This window comes from Urtica dioica, chromosome 1, assembly GCF_054948205.1.
Source record: "Urtica dioica subsp. dioica isolate 48M chromosome 1, U.dioica_male_clone48M_v1_H2, whole genome shotgun sequence".
Taxonomy (NCBI): domain Eukaryota; kingdom Viridiplantae; phylum Streptophyta; class Magnoliopsida; order Rosales; family Urticaceae; genus Urtica; species Urtica dioica.
In genome coordinates this window covers 18898271-18910873 of record NC_142756.1, presented here as the reverse complement: position 1 = coordinate 18910873, position 12603 = coordinate 18898271, and the positions used below count along the sequence as shown (strand labels likewise).

At 37.6% G+C, this 12603-nt stretch overlaps 2 protein-coding genes across 2 annotated transcripts; both read left to right on the top strand.

Moving 5' to 3' along the window:
• Nucleotides 1–3516: 3516 nt before the first annotated feature.
• On the top strand, nucleotides 3517–9330 carry LOC149407686 (uncharacterized). The gene is made up of 14 exons (XM_089614907.1): nucleotides 3517–3644; nucleotides 4150–4257; nucleotides 4374–4507; nucleotides 4800–4838; nucleotides 4982–5074; nucleotides 5188–5304; nucleotides 6359–6454; nucleotides 6625–6738; nucleotides 6839–6892; nucleotides 7109–7156; nucleotides 7691–7841; nucleotides 8426–8591; nucleotides 8683–8752; nucleotides 8831–9330. Exons 2-14 carry the CDS (start codon nucleotides 4176–4178, stop codon nucleotides 9086–9088), a joined length of 1422 nt encoding a protein of 473 aa, XP_089471033.1. The 5' UTR covers nucleotides 3517–3644; nucleotides 4150–4175; the 3' UTR covers nucleotides 9089–9330.
• A 1489-nt stretch (nucleotides 9331–10819) lies between these two features.
• On the top strand, nucleotides 10820–12252 carry CYCP2;1 (cyclin p2;1). The gene is made up of 2 exons (XM_089627068.1): nucleotides 10820–11360; nucleotides 11733–12252. Exons 1-2 carry the CDS (start codon nucleotides 10969–10971, stop codon nucleotides 12016–12018), a joined length of 678 nt encoding a protein of 225 aa, XP_089483194.1. The 5' UTR covers nucleotides 10820–10968; the 3' UTR covers nucleotides 12019–12252.
• Nucleotides 12253–12603: the final 351 nt, after the last annotated feature.

The following is a 12603-nucleotide window of genomic DNA, read 5'->3' as shown; positions in this document are numbered from 1 at the left end:
TTTTCTGGTTCAAGCACCACCTCAATTTGATCATTGTTGATGTGGTCTTGTATCATGAAGGTGTCCTGTCCTGAGGGCTCTTTCCTGTTCTGAAAATCTTCTTCATTGAACACCACATCTCTGCTGATAATGCACCTTCTTTGTCCTGGTTCTGTACACCAGAGCTTGTATTCGTTGATCCCATCTGGATATCCCACAAAGATGCATTTATTGCCATGTGATCTAACTTTCCCTGTTTCACATGAGCATAAGCAGTACATCAAAAAATTCTCAATTTTGAATAGTCTGACTTGTGACCAGACCAGACTTCCATTGGTGTTTTCAAGTCTATAGCAGTGGATGGGCATCTGTTTATTAGGTAACATGCTGTTTTCACTGCCTCTGCCCAGAAAGTATGAGGCAGTTTAGCATGAGATAACATACACCTTACTCTCTCAAGGATAGTTTTGTTGAATCTCTCAGCAAGGCCATTTTGCTGTGGGGTGTGTACAACAGTGATGCCTTTGGATTCCTTCAATCCTGCAAAATTCATTGAAGATATCTGCACAATACTCAAGTCCATTGTCAGTTCTAAGACGTTTTACCTTTTTACCTGTTTGGTTTTCCACTGCAGTCTTCCAAACTTTGAAGGTGTCATAGGCTTCTGACTTGTGCTTCAAGATATAGACCCACACTCTTCTAGAGAAGTCATCAATGATGGACATGTAGTATCTGCTCCCTCCATGAGAGACTATCCTTGAAGGACCCCAAAGATCTGAGTGGATATAGTCCAGTATCCCTTCATTTCTATGTATTGCCTTGCTGAACTTGGCTCTGACTGTTTTTCCATAGACACAATCTTCACAGAATTGTAGTTTCCCCAGGGATTGTCCCTCAAAACAGCCTTTCTTCTCAAGTTCATGCATTCCTTTCTCACTGACATGGCCAAGTCTGAGGTGCCACAGTCTTGCCAGATTTTCCCTGTTAATCACATATGCACTACCCACAACTGTAGATCCAATCAAGAAATACAAGCCATTTTTCTTGAAACCTTTCATATGAATTTCGGATTCCCACTTAATCAAGATATGACATTCCATGAGTTGAAACTATAGCCAAGGTCTTCTAAAGTTCCCAGGGAAATTAAATTCCTTTTGAGATCAGGGATATATCGGACATTGGTTAGAACTCTATCAATATCATCGAACATCTTGATACGAATGTTACGTGACCCTTGAACCTTGCAAGCCTTGTCATTTCCTAGGAACACCAGTCCTCCATCTTCGAGCTTTAGATCCTCGAACCATGACTTGTTTGGTGACATGTGGTATGTACAACCACTATCAAGAACCCAGTTCTTTGAAGGATTTCTGTCGGAGATGTTCAGAGCTTCAGCGCTCTCATATCCTTCTTGAGCAATGGCAGCGTTGGCGTGTTTCTTTGGCTTCTCGAACGTCTTGTCTTTGTCAGGGCAATCCTTTTTCATGTGACCTTCCTTGTGGCAGTGATAACACTTGTAGGGAAATTCCTTTTGTTCATCGGATTTTGTGTCCTTGGAATCTCCGCCTTTAGGCTTTTGCTTGTTCTTCGAATTCGACTTGGAATTCCTTTTGCCTTTGCTGTGGATGTTCAAGCCTTCGGCGTTGGATCGCTTTTCAGATCTCGATTCCTGATCTTTTGCTTTCATGGCGATCTGCACTTCTTCAAGGGTTAGGGATTCTTTTGCGAACTTCATTGCTTCGACAAGATTTGAAAATGCCTTTGGCAGTGCATTCAGAAGAAGCACGGCTTGGTCCTCATCATCGATCTTCACTTCGATATTCTCGAGATCAAGAATGATCTTGTTGAATTCGTCGAGACCTTCGCTGAGGGATTTGTCCTCTTGGATCTTGAATCCATAGAGTCTTCCTTTCAAAAGAATTCTGTTGGAGAGTGATTTGGTCATGTACAAGGACTCAAGCTTTGACCAAATTCCAGCAGCGGTCTTCTCTTTTGAAAGCTCCCTCATCACCTTATCTCCGAGGTGAAGAATAAGGGTACTGTAAGCCATTTCGAGGATGTCTGATTTCTCTGATGCCGACATTGTTTCAGGCAATCCCTTTTCACCTTCCAATGCTTTGGCGATCTTCATCTGGACAAGTAGGGCTCTCATTCTGACTCTCCATAGTGCAAAATCACCCTTCCCATCGAATCTTTCGATTTCGATCTTCGTGAGTCCCATCTCTGTTCTTGGTACGTGTGAGGGTGGCTCTGATACCAATTGTTGTGTTTTCGATTCAATTTAATCAAATCTGCGCAAACGAGTAATGAACACAGAAATAACTTGAATTGCAAGCAACACACGTAAACACAATAATGAACAGAAAATAAGCGGAAAGGATGGGGACTAAGCGATTTTATCCTGGTTCGGTCTTGAATTGACCTACGTCCAGCCTTGAGGTTTCTCCACTATCAATGAGATCAAACGTCTCTAGCAGATATCACAGATTACAAGTACTTTGAGAAATCTCACAACTGTTCTTGATCTAACAGTCTTTCTCTCTCTCTCTCTCTCTATACTTTCTCTCACTACAATATGTCTCTCAGAAATCAGTATGAAAAGTTACATTTGATGAAGCCAAGTCTAACTCTATTTAAAGACGCCAAGCGAGATAACTTCCTGTGCACGTCATCAAGATCCAACGGTAGAATTTGCAGCAGATGTGCTAAAACTTATGCAAAACCTTCTCTTGAGCAGCTCGTTTTGTTTACAGCCTTTTAAGAAACAGTTTAAAACAAAACGTGCAAGTCACGCAAGCACCAAACCAGCTCGCTCAACTCTTCAGCTCGCAGCTCGCTCAACTCCTCAGCTCGCTCAATAAGCTCCACGTGTCAAGCTAGGATTAGATCACTTCATAACAAGAGACTATTAAAAAAAAAAATATTGGCGCGCGTGGAAAATTTCAAGAAAAAAAAAGGAAACCGTTTTTCCCCATAAAATAGTAATCTATATTTGATTTCTTCTTGATGAAGAGTCGACTATCACGCTTTAGCTCGTGAATAATAATAAAATATCGAAATAAGAAGGATACTTGTACGTGATAAATTTTGTGTTCTGAAATCTGAATACTTGTGAATGTTTCCACTAATCATTCAGGTGAAAATTATAGTTTAAGCATATTTTTATATATTTTTGTTAGAAGTTGTACACGAATATATATATGTTATCTTAAAATACAAATAAATTATCATAAATGAAAAGTCAAATATTAAAATAAAATAAAAAGTCAGAATGCTTTTAAATCATATTAACTATGTATGAAATATATACAATAAATAATAAAGATTATCATCGACTTCCCTAAATAATAAAAGATCTAAAAAATTGGAAAAAAATAAAGATTGTATCAAGAAAAGGAATAATTGGACACACGCTTAAGCGATTGAGACATTTGCAATGTTAACGTTTATGTAAGCGAACCAAACATACAGACAAACAGTCACGTCCTTTTAAGTCTAATTAATTACAAAATATCTCACAAAGTCGTCGCGGCTTTACAAATAAGCCCTCAAATCTATGCCTATTTTAAGGTCGCAAATCTTAAGATTTTTTATAATCAAATGCCAAATCGGAACTTGAATTGAAGATCAAGCGAAACGCATTTCTCTCTCACTCGCTCTCCTCTGTAAGTTTTTCTTCTGATCTGATCTAGTTCTCGCTCGAAATCTTTCTTACTTTCACTTCTTCGTTGGATTTCTCTGCGCTCTCTCACATTTTCTTTGATTCTTGAAGCTACGAGTTGAAGTTTGATTAGTTTGTTTTTATCGGATTCGTTAAAAAAAATAAAAAATTATGGCTGTTCGAAACCTAAATCCAAAGTCATTCTGTTTCTTTTCGCCAGTTTCCAATGCTGTAAAAATGGATTTTTCGGCGAATCTTAATTACTCGTCATCGATTTGTCCTTGAAATACCATCAATAATGTCGTGAAAGCAATAGGGAATCGAACATTACTCTCCAATGTCAATCATTTATTTGGGTACAGTCCAAGAGTTAACAGACGTTTAAGCTCCCAGAGTTAATAGTACATTTTTAAGCAGCCTCAAGATTATGTTAACTTGCTAATTTAGATGGCGATTGATGTTTTCATTTCAAGAACCAAGCAGTCTCAAGATAATTCTTCTTTCTACAGGTCCGGAGTTTGGTGATTATATATCTATGTTCGGAGGTCTCGTGACGGGTCCTTCTAACAGCCCTCACTTGAGAAAGTCCGGTAGCAGACCCGTGTTCTCCGATCTGGGTAAATTTGATTGGTGATATGTTGATTGAATAAATGAATGGATATTCGATGACTAACATTTGAGTCATTTGGCGGATGTAATAGTTTCTTGTTTGCTTGGTATTGTGTTTCATCAGGTACAACAGAGCTGGAAAATGGTTCTGAAGAGAGCCTTTTGTTTTCACCTGAAACAGATAGCTTGAAGGGTTCAAATACGACGATGAGTACTGCTGTAATAATGCCTTCACCAGCTGTGTTATGGAGATTCAAGGTTTTTTTTTTTTTTTTCCTGAAGCTTTTATAGTAAACAGAAATAATGTCCTCTTATATTTAATTATTGAATAATTTTAATTTGGAAGTATTTACAAAATAAAGGGGGAATAGAAAAACATGTGTATGGGATTCGCGGAATCTATATACTTTTCCAGTGAAAATCAGATTATTTTTTTTCGAGTTTCATTTCTAGGAGGATGATTTTTTTAGGCTTGATTGATATACCCCGCATTATTTTCTGAGTAATTTCTTACTAGTTTCAAGATGCTAATGTGTAAATTACTTTCCAGGTGCTGTTATTTTTCATCTGGGGTTTCATTTGTTGCAAGGTTGGTAGTTTTTTTTTTTTTTGGCCCAAAAAACGGATCAAGGAGATTTTTAATTTAGTATCAATGTTGACAGTAAGCAGAAGATTTGATTGCATTCTGACTTCTGAGGATGTTCTAAACGTTAAATGCTTCAAATTTTGCAGATTGGCTGGGATTCTGTAATGAGAATGAGTGTGGATTTGAGAGATTTATTTCTTTATGAGGCATTTTTGTACTATAATCCTCTACTTCTTGTGGTAATAATTCTCTACTTCTTGTGGTAAATTTCCTAATTACTTTTCAACCATTTTGTTATGGCTTCTATATATGTATACTGACTCATTTTCTGATGGTTTCACTATATTTGCAGACTATGGCAGTATGGCTCTGGGGATGTAATTTGTGGATTTTCTCACAGTCAACTGTCAGCTATTCAAAAATATTTGATCTTGATCAAAACCACTTGACTCACAGAGAAATATGGAAGGTACCTTATTAACTAACCCTTTGACTCTATTTACAGCTCTCGTCTGGAAGCACTGTTAGGGGTTATGAATACTCTATTATGGCTTGTTGAATTTGCTTACCAACGTTGAGGATACGCATAATGGATGCCACTGTCACATTTTTGGCATTACAACATAATTTTGTGAACAGTCAATCGGACTCATACTGCATTCGAGTTGACCGGATAAGATGATTATTGCATGTTTGATGTCTGAGATGAACTCATGGTAGCTACGCATCCTGGTATTGCATAATTTTGTTTTAATGATGTTAGAATCCAATTTTTATGCTTAATCATCGATGGCAATAGTTCAGTGTGAGAAGAATTCTAGCAATATGTCCTGAGGGGACACTTATTGCGTTGATAATTGGTATCATAGAGTATTGGTATTTTGGCCAATGTGTGAAACATACTAAATAACTACAGGTATTTTTATCATTGTTTAAAAAGGCGTTTTCAAGGCGCGCCTTGAGGCGAGGCGGTCGGAAAAAGCCTCAAGGCTTAAGCCTGGAAAAAAAAAAAGTCAACTTGCGCCTTTTGGTTTTTAGGCGTGCGCCTTATGCGTAAGCCCTGAAAATTTTCGCCCAGAAACGCATGAAATAGGGCAGGGTTTTTTTTTTTTTTTTTTGGGTTTTTTTCAGATAAAAGATTAATAAAACGTAAAATTAGGTTTTTTTTTAACACATAACCTGAATCGTAAGTCTAAAATTAGTATTTCAGGGTTTTCTTTATCTGATATAGATTACTCTAAAATTGGTCTAAAACGTAGATTAAGGTTTTTTTGGGTTTTCATTGTTAAACTAGTATATGAAGGTTAAAACTTAGCATTATCAGTCTAAATTTATTTTGGGATGATTCCAGGTTATACAAAAAAATTAATTTATGCCTATCTTTCGAGGCTTACGCCTCGATACGCCTTGAGGCTTACGCCTTGCCTCAAAAACAGAAATCGCCTCGAATACCGTTTACGCCTTTTAAAACTATGATTTTTATTGATACTCTGTTTTTTTTTTTTTTTTTAATTATGATGCAGTGTGCCACATGGATGACAATTGTTGTGCCAACTAGCATGACAGCGTATCTCTATCTTTATTCTCACGGAGAAGTATCTTTGGCTGCATCACAACCAGTGTAATAGATGCATCCTTCTCACTCTTTTTTATAATTAGTTTACGTTTTGTAATAGCATACTCGTTCAATACTAGTGTTCTTAATCATCAACCATTTTCTGTTAGCAAAGCAGTAATTTCTTGCTAGTTTTGGCATTGTGCTAACTTTTGACATGCTATTCTTATACAGGTGCTCTTATACGCTGCTATCGCGTTGCTCCTCATCTTTCCCTTTGACATATTTTATTTATCAACACGGTTCTATTTTCTAAGGACGCTATGGCGTATAGTTCTACCGTTACAGGCGAGTGTGTATACTTTAAGTTGAAATTCTTATCGTTAAGGTTTGTGTCTATCTGATTTACCTGTCTTAACTTGGAACCATTTTTTTTTACGAATCGCAGGCTATCTCGTTTTCTGATTTCTTTGTGGCTGATATTTTGACCTCAATGTCAAAGGTGTGTATCTTAATATATATAAATGGAGTTAAGAATGCTTAATATAGACTGAGTCTTAGGAGAAAGAAAAAGAAAAGCATGAACATTCAAGGATCTAGCCTTCTTTTGAATTACTTATATGTGCTGCGAGTGCCATAGGAAATAGAATACCACCCGATGAACCAGCTTTTCCGGTAATATTGCTTTTGTGTGCCTCTAACTGGTGTAGTAATGCAGGTATTATCTGATTTGGAGAGATCAACGTGCCGTATGGTCCACAGACAGGTCAGTTTTTATTTATTTTATTTTTAGGGAAGACAGGTCAGTTTTAGGAGACTTGATTTTGAGTTATTTTGGACTGGTTGATGTCCTTAGTCCCTGATTTTTTTTTTTTTTTGGAAATTAGCAAATAGGAAACCTGATCGAGAAGATATTTGTAGGACGGATCTACGTTAACGAAATGCTCTCTCATTTGCAGTAATAATATAATTCTCTGAGCTAGTAAATGATGTCTTATTTACTTTATTTGTTTCTTAGAGGTTCCTTCTCGCAGAAACATAAAAGTGCACACTGATAATTATCTTCCGAACATTATGAGAACCATTGGCAGAAACTCAAGGACAATGGTTTTGGTTATATTCTATATAAGAAGATATCCTTCGAAGAAGAACTGTTTACTGGATTACAGACTACAGTGATGGTCTTTTAATTAGTATCTAATAGTGATGGACCTCTGATTTTCAAGTTCATTGCTTTCGGAATTCGTCTTTGGTTATTTTTTTGTTCAAACTGACCTTTTTTTTTAAAAAAAATTTTCAGGTTGCTACAATTGCATGGTTCGAAGCTGATTCTGTTTGTGGAAGCCATGCTGTTGCAATCCCTATAGTTCTCGTTTTGCCTTACCTTTTCCGTCTCTTCCAATGCCTTCGACAGTACAAGGATATCGGGGAGAAGACAAGCCTTCTAAATGGTAATATATATATATATATATATATATATATATGTGTGTGTGTGTGTGTGTGTGTGTGTGTGTGTGCTGGTAAATTATCAGTTGCTGACAAGTATAATGACTGGTATATGGACTTCTGATTGGCTGTATATGGCTTTTCTATCAGTGTTGGTAAAAATCTTTGTTTGTAATTCTTTTACTTCTAGGCCTTTTAACGCAAATAGTCCATGAACTATTACACTAGTGGAATTTTGGTCCCTAAACTATTTTCTGAGCACAATAGTCATCAAACTATTGGGTTTTTAGCATTTTAGTCCTTTTGAAGAAATAAAGGATTAATTTCTCTATGAAAACTATCACCTGAGAAACATGAATCATATTTGCGTAACTTGTTTACACTTATAAAAAAATTCAATAAAATGCAATTACTTTTAGCAATCCAAACCTGTTTATTAGTGTTGGATTAGCCTTTTTGTTTAGTGAGTTTCTTATTAAATATATATATATATATATATATATATATGTTATTTCTGTTAGTTTCTTATGAAATCATCACATCTGTGTTGCCTCAGTGTTTACATACTTCATTTGCTTGTGTTTTTCAGCCTTGAAATATTCAACCGCAGTGCCTGTGATTTTCCTATCGGCTCTAAAATACCACGTCTACGCGGAGAAATGGACAAGCTTTTATCGCCCTTTGTGGCTTCTCTCATGTGTGTTGAACTCTCTATATTCCTTCTACTGGGATGTGACCCGAGATTGGGACATGAGGTATATACAAAAACAACTCTATATATCTTCCCATGATCTCCCTGTATGTAGAAACACCATAAGCAATGTTTCGATCTCCTCATTTTGGCAGTGGCTTCACTCGGATTTTTAAGTTCAACAAACCAAATCTATTGTCAAACGCGGTTTACGGACGGAAATGGGTAAGAACAATTCCGGGTCCAAATGCTATACCCTGAGTTTGTGTATTGAGCTAAGTTTTTTGCATTGTATTTTTGCAGGTCTATTTCTGGGTTTTGGGAAGCAATCTGATACTGCGCTGCACATGGACTTACAAGCTATCGGCTCATCTCCGACACAACTATCTTACGGTGTTTGCAATCACAGCCCTCGAGATTTGTCGCCGCTTCCAATGGGTTTTCTTCCGCGTTGAGAACGAGTGGAACAAGATGACCTCCAAATCGAATAACCAAATCTCCATGAGCGACGTCCCAAAGGAAGATGACTCGTTGCTTGCTTCAAATAACCACAATGTATAGACTCTTGGTAGTAACAAGAACATCCATTAAAAAAAAATACATCACAGTTTTCTTTCCTCTTTTTATTTCTGATTTTTTGCCGAAACAGAGTTCACTAATCCCTTTTTGTGAAATTGCAATTATTTTTATACGATCAAATGTCAAATCGAGAATGTCACTTGTACTTCAGATATAGAGTGGATTGTTTTGTTACATAACATTGACTATCTATGCAAGGTTCTATGCCTCCATTTACTTCTTTCCGAGCTGAATAATAAACAACTTTTTTTTTTTTTTAGGGAAAGTAGAGGATATTTTATGAACTCACAGTATCGCTCAAGTAGGAGGGTCATTAAGCCAAGTATCAGTAGTACAAGAAACAGAGTTAAAATTACAGTGTGCAAACTGATGGGTAACTCAATTCCCATCCCGCTTAACGAAACTGAAAGTGAAAGCCTCTGCTGCCGATAACGCCTTGATATCCTGGACGATGAATCCTTCCTCGTTCGCAGGAACTCCTTGCTGATTAATAGTAGAGATGGCCGATCTACAGTCCGACTCGATCTCACATGGGAACTCTACGCAAAAATAGCTCGGTCTCGAATCGCCATCAGCTCTGTCACATGGGACCGTCGCTGTTTACAGGTTTGTCTTACGGACAGAATACGAACCTTTAACAGCGTCCTCCTTCTTACCATTTGGTCTTGCCATAGAAGGACCGGGACTCGAAAGGAGCTCATTGTGTACGTTGGGATCGATTGAATTACCAACTTCATGAGTATTTCTCTACCTCCCAAAGAAAATAGATTCTTGCTCCATCCTCTTATCTGCTTCAATGCTCTGGTACGAAGATATTCGAATTGAATATTCTTTGATCGGAGCGAGAACGTTGGTAACCCCAAGTAGATCTCGATGCCCGTCGTATGTTGAACACCTAGCAGCTCCTTTATCTCGTCTATATGGCCCTGATCTGTGTTTGGCGAGACGGAGATCGCAGATTTCTCAATGTTCACAATCTGCCCCGACGCCTTGGAGTAGGCTGTTATGCACTAAAAGATCGCTCGGAATTCTGGCGCTCTAGCTTTGAAGAACACGAGACTGGCGAAGAAAAGGTTCGAGATCGGAGGGATTTTTTTTTCTCGCAATTCTGACTCCGTGAATATCGATCTTTGTTGGACTTGGGAATGTAGCAGCGAGGAGAAACCTTGGACGCACAAAATAAATAAATATGGGAATAAGGGGTCACCTTGACGGAGGTCTTGTGACGCGAAAAAATGCTTCGAAGTCAGGCCGTTAGCGATGATCGAGAAATGGGTCGTCGAGACGCAATCCATCACTCGAGACACGCATTTGGGCCCAAATCGTATAATCTCCATGATACGCCAAAGAAAATCCCATTCGATTCTATCGTATGCTTTACTCATGTCGAGTTTAAGCGCTCCGTAACCTTCCTTTCCCCGGGAATAATAAACAACTTTTGTCACTAAGCTTCCACTGTAATTTTGTGCACGTGTGGCATATTGCGTAAAAACCTTTTTGTGAAAGGGAAAAAAAAAAAAGCAACACTATTTAAATTTTAACAAAATAAATGTCTCTTTCACATCTGAAAATCTTTTTATTTGATTTTTCCATCATACTCATTCATGCACTTCCTAAGTCCTTGCCGTCCAAACAAAATCCATCTTCAGACTTTGTGGGACCAACATTCAAAAACAGCCAATCAAAACAAGCTAAAGATTCTCTAGCACACAAAATTCAGACTGACACGTGTCAAGAACCCATTTCAAGCCCCACCTTTTCGCAAAACCGGATAACACACCACAGAGGAACAAGAACCATCCTTCTTCTAATTTCCCTCCCCATAATGGTCTAGAAAGAAACAAGAAAAAAAATTAAAAAAAATGCTGGCCGCAGAGGCGACAACAATGGTGGACTTAACAAACCGGCCCGACCCGGGCCAGCCCGACCAGTCGAGCCCAAGGGTTTTGACGATACTGTCCTCGGTCTTGGAAAAGCTTGTGGCTCGGAACGACAGGCTGGCAGAGGGGACGGGAAGTTTGGTCGGGAAGGGGTTGAGTGGATTCCAAGGCATTAGAGCTCCGAGCATAAGCATAGGCAAATACTTGGAGAGGCTTTTCAAGTACTCAAATTGTAGCCCATCTTGCTTTGTGGTTGCCTACGTGTACATAGACAGGTTGCTCCACAAACACCCTGACTCGCTTCTTTTGAGCCTCAACGTTCATAGGCTGTTGGTCACGACCGTTATGGTTGCTTCTAAGATGCTTGATGACGTGTGAGTTAAGCTTTCTTCTTACCTCTATTCATGTTAAAAGGGAAAAAAAAAAAATTTGAAACCACCCAAGCATTAAAATTTATCCGAGTTTGTTAGATTGGTATAAATATATCCCACGTGCCCCCTTGTTCAAATATTCATATGTTAAAAGAAATCATAATCAAACAAGAAGCTATGTCATGTGGTGAAATCTCTCATAAAAATTATTGTTGAAGTCACGGTTTTCAAGCTTTACGCATGTTTGAAAAAGGGGAAAAAAAAAGGTGGAGCAGATATATTTGTATCAATATAACAAGTTCATTATTATATGAATAATACTGAAAAACACAACAGTAATTTTGAATTTAATTTTTTTATTCTTCGACATTTCAGTCACTATAACAATGCGTTTTTTGCTCGGGTTGGCGGGGTGAGCAATGTGGAGCTGAACAAGTTGGAAATGGAGCTTCTTTTTCTGTTGGATTTCGGTGTTAATGTGAGCGCTCGAGTGTTTGAGATATATTGCTTGCACTTGGAAAGAGAGATGCAAATTGCAAATCCTTGCTCTTCTCCTCAGAGAATAGAGAGGTCGTTGACTTGCAACGGTTCGGATGACGCGACAGAGATCTCTGTGGAGGATAACACTCACAGCTCTTCACCTTCTCTGGTGGTTGACTGATTCAAGTCAAATGGCTGCTTAAAATAATGATGTTCCAAATATTTGGTTCTAACAGGAGAAAAAAAAACGAAAAAAAAATGTTGTCTCCTTATTGCTGGTTTTGGAGGGTTCGGTGTATAAAAGACCAGTTGTATACACAACTCTAGTTACTTGAAAGAGAACTGTGATGTATGGTTGTTTATTGAGAGCTTTTATATTGATATACATACATGTAGAACTAACTTCTATAGGCTACATTTATTTATTAAACAGAGTTGTACTGGTCAAACGATTTTGGTAAATTACGCATCATCTTCATGGAGAGTTGAAATTGCAGTTAAACCCACGCTTAGTTAATAATTAAAAATTAGTCACTTTCATTATAACTTATTCACTTATCAAAATGAAAAAAATTACACTTAAATAAGTTTTAATTGAAAATAAATAAAAATATATATTTGACAGTTTTTTAATAGAATAATAATTTAATTAATATTGTTGTTACATTAATTGGCGATTTAATGTTGGCAAAATAATATAGAATCGTGGAATATATTATCGGATAGCGTTGGGCTTTGTTACAATTTTCGGTCACAAGTGTTGCAG